The 3602-nt window shown below is 37.1% G+C and overlaps 1 protein-coding gene across 1 annotated transcript; it reads right to left on the reverse strand.

Annotated features, from left to right (window-relative positions):
• Window positions 1-4: 4 nt before the first annotated feature.
• On the reverse strand, window positions 5-3374 carry LOC100372268 (microsomal glutathione S-transferase 2-like). The gene is made up of 5 exons (XM_002733973.4): window positions 3148-3374; window positions 1418-1517; window positions 1176-1246; window positions 984-1065; window positions 5-245 (listed from the first exon to the last, which is right to left on the reverse strand). The coding sequence occupies exons 1-5, from the start codon at window positions 3215-3217 to the stop codon at window positions 95-97; spliced, it is 474 nt and encodes a 157-aa protein (XP_002734019.1). The 5' UTR covers window positions 3218-3374; the 3' UTR covers window positions 5-94.
• Between the last annotated feature and the right edge of the window lie 228 nt (window positions 3375-3602).

Raw genomic sequence — 3602 nt, forward strand, 5'->3', positions numbered from 1 at the left:
CAAATATTTTCTAAGTTTTTTAAATTTAATTACAAAACCCTGTGTTTGTATACATAGCACAAAGACGAATCTTCACAGATGCTGTTTTTTTTATCTAAAATGGGGACTTGAATGGAACATAGGAGCACACAGTTTCTTTCAAATTAAACCCAGCATACTTGAGTAGAAGACATTGGGTAATTCCAATTATAGACTGGAACAGCAACAGATGTAGACCTGCTTCAATTATTTCAAATGGAGCTAACCTGTGAAACAGAAAAAAAATTAACATTCAGTCTTCTGAATCACCATGTATGGTCGAATCAGCACATTAACTCTCCCTACCGGGTAATACCATATTTGGTCAACTCATTACATTCTGAATTTGGTAGTCATACATGTTTGAGAAGTTTACTTGATAATATATAACTTTAACTTTATTGACATTATCCATTTTGAATAGAACATAGTCCAGTCTATAACTAAATAACAATTCCTAAATATATAAACAAAAACATACTACAAAAACAGTTTAACAAAAGGGCTTGGAAAAATCAGGGAATTGATAATTACTGTATCACATTACCATACTTTCTTTTATAAAAATGCCAAGCTGTATTAATGTGGAAGTGTTGCCCATAACGTATTTAAATTATGAATCTTCATCCATCAAGTGGAAATTAACAGTTTTATTTTTAATTGAGTCAAACAATTTGCTCCTAATTGTAATATGTTGTGGGCATTTCATAACATAATGGAATTCACTCTCAATTGAATTTGTGTCGCATCTTGTACAGATCCTGTGTTCAACTTTAACCTTTGTTCTTAGTTTATTCTGTTCCCCTGTCCCATCTATATTTGTAATTTTTTTTCCAAATTGAATCATGGTCAGTCTCTAAACGTTCACAAATTTATTGAATGTTATTTTCATTCCCACTCCAAAAGTTACCCACTTCTTTTTTACCATATGAAATATATTGTAATAACTAGTGAGTCTTGCTTACCTGCCATCGGCTGATTTGAGATACCCCTTGAAGTACCTATTGCGCCCAAAAAGGTAGACCAAACCTGAAACGGATGCAACCACTGAAAGAAAAACAAGGTGTCAAATTAGAAAAGCGCCCTCAACAGATGGAATGTTGCAGATATTCATAAAATAGTTGGAAGTTGCTCTAGATAAGATACATGTCACTCACCTGGATGGAAGAAAATCGCAGATATCCATAATATGATTAAAAATAGTGGTGTAAACTCTATTGCATTCTGTCTGTAAGATAAATGTAAAATAATGGTGTTCACTATAACAAGCTTAGTCTGAATTAAGAGCACTGTTCATAGTAAATGTGAGGGGTGAGAACAGTAATGCGCACCCAAATATCGTGAATGATCTCTATTCAAATGCCTCTCTGTTAGCTGAAGAGTAATATAATATACATACTGTGCACGTAGCCCTCTTTCAAATTCTGCAGCTCCAGTAACTGCTGGCGGCTTGATATTATACTTTTTTCGTAATCCACCAACAGCTTTTGCAAAGGTACCTAGTAAACACAAACAGGTTATAATTCAATTAATTTAGTTAGTTATTGCAATTTAGTCTTCATTGTTTAATGTTCAAAGTGATTTCCATGGCAACATGTTTCCCAAGTTGAGCACTGTGCCAAAAAATGTTTCAATGTTAGTCATTACAATTAAAGTTAAAAGGAGGAAGAAATGGACTCATTAGTACCAACATATTCAGGGTGCAACACTGCATTGTGGGAGGCAACTGTGAGGTTGAAAATGAGACTAAGTACTGTGTGCTTTTAATTCAGTAATTTGTTCCATCGATAAAATATATTCATAATAATGAAATGTATGGTTTACTAATCACTCAAAGTGTCAGTAGACAGGCAAAATCGAAAAAGATTGATGAAAAGTCCAAAATCTCGCAGAAAAAAATTGTCACAAATGACGCACATGTACACAAGTAGAGCTATGAACCCATAGTGGTAGTACAGTTGTTTGATTAGTGATCACAAACGTATCATATTTTGATAACCCCAAATAAATGAGGAGTCACCATTTGTATTTTAAATCGATCGTGCATAAATAGACAGTACGCTGTGCCCGGACACTGACCCAGAATATCTTATTTTTGCTGACTGGGACTTAACTAGCTCCAGTCGGGGATATTCAATACTCGAAATAAAAACAACAATTCGATAAGAGTAGAATAGATTAATTACTGTAGATTAAATGCCAATATGGCTAGTGTTACTGGGAACGTGTAGATACGGCAGCACTAGGGTAGAGTAACTCGTGTTGGGGGGGGGGGGGCTCGTAAAGAGCACATGTTGAGTCACATGGACATACAGCTGCCATATCCTAATAAATGAACATATAAAGATGAACGAGATACTTTGTATTGAATGAGTGTGAGAAGAGACATCATCAGGAGAGTAACGTTTTACCACTCAGCTCGGATGTACAAAAGACAAGGCACGTTGAAAATCATGATAGTATTTGTGGGGGGGTGAGCTGGCAGTCGAGGCATTCTCATGCAACATGATTAGTAGGCGCCGTCTTGTCTCATCCCAAACACCGCCCAAACCCCGTGTTCGAGACCTAGTCGAGTCGAATCTAATAATGTTCCAATTGGACAAGTACTAGTAAACACTTTTAACGGAATGACGACGACCTTCTTCGCAATGATCGGCATGTACTACCGTGAATATCCCTAATACTAAATACAATGTATACTACTATACCATTGCTGAAAAAACGACACTGCGATATTGACTGCATTCTAGAGTATATCAAATACTAGTATGTTGTTATGTAACATAAAACCGCAAACTCGCAGTCCGACTATGTATCCCAATTAACCACCCCTTCCTATTTAATCATAAAAACCTCGATGCGAGGTAATATATCTGCCATTGTTAGCTCAACGTACTCTAACGATACTCCCATAACGTTAGTCAGGTTAGTTATAGTACACCACTAACCTAACTAAAATCCTGCAAGTAATGACACCACTGCTGGGAGAAACAATGTCGTCAAGTGTCCTAATTAACCACCCCTTCCATCTCATCATAAAAACCTCGATGCGAGGTAATATATCTGCCATTGTTAGCTCAACGTACCCCAACAATACCCCCATAACGTTAATTACAGCAAACCACTAACCTAACTGAAATCCTGCAAGTAAGGACACCACTGCGGGAAAAACAATATCGTCAAGTGTTATACCAGTCATCGTGAAATTACAAGCTACTCCGCTGATTTACAAAACTCGGGTTGTGGATGAAATGAAGCAAGGTGCTAGAGTGACATGCAGTGGCTATATATCAGTGATATATACTGGCAGAAAGAAATGGGCAAGGGTGAATCGTAGGTCAGCATTTAACGTTATCACAGTTCGACCTTTGAATAGGAATGCACCTTGACCTCACATCGTACGCATTTAGTCGGAAATACACTCACAACTGAACGCTATTGAAAGCGTGTACATTGTACCAAACAAACTGTGGTGATTGTTGACTCGCATAGAATAAGTGATTGTTTTCCCGGCCAACCTGAATTTTCACTGCATATATGTCAGAGACACAGGACACCTCAACCTCGCCCTAGTGATTGAGGTT

Source organism: Saccoglossus kowalevskii, chromosome 4 (genome assembly GCF_978046115.1).
Source record: "Saccoglossus kowalevskii chromosome 4, keSacKowa6.1, whole genome shotgun sequence".
NCBI classification, from domain to species: domain Eukaryota; kingdom Metazoa; phylum Hemichordata; class Enteropneusta; family Harrimaniidae; genus Saccoglossus; species Saccoglossus kowalevskii.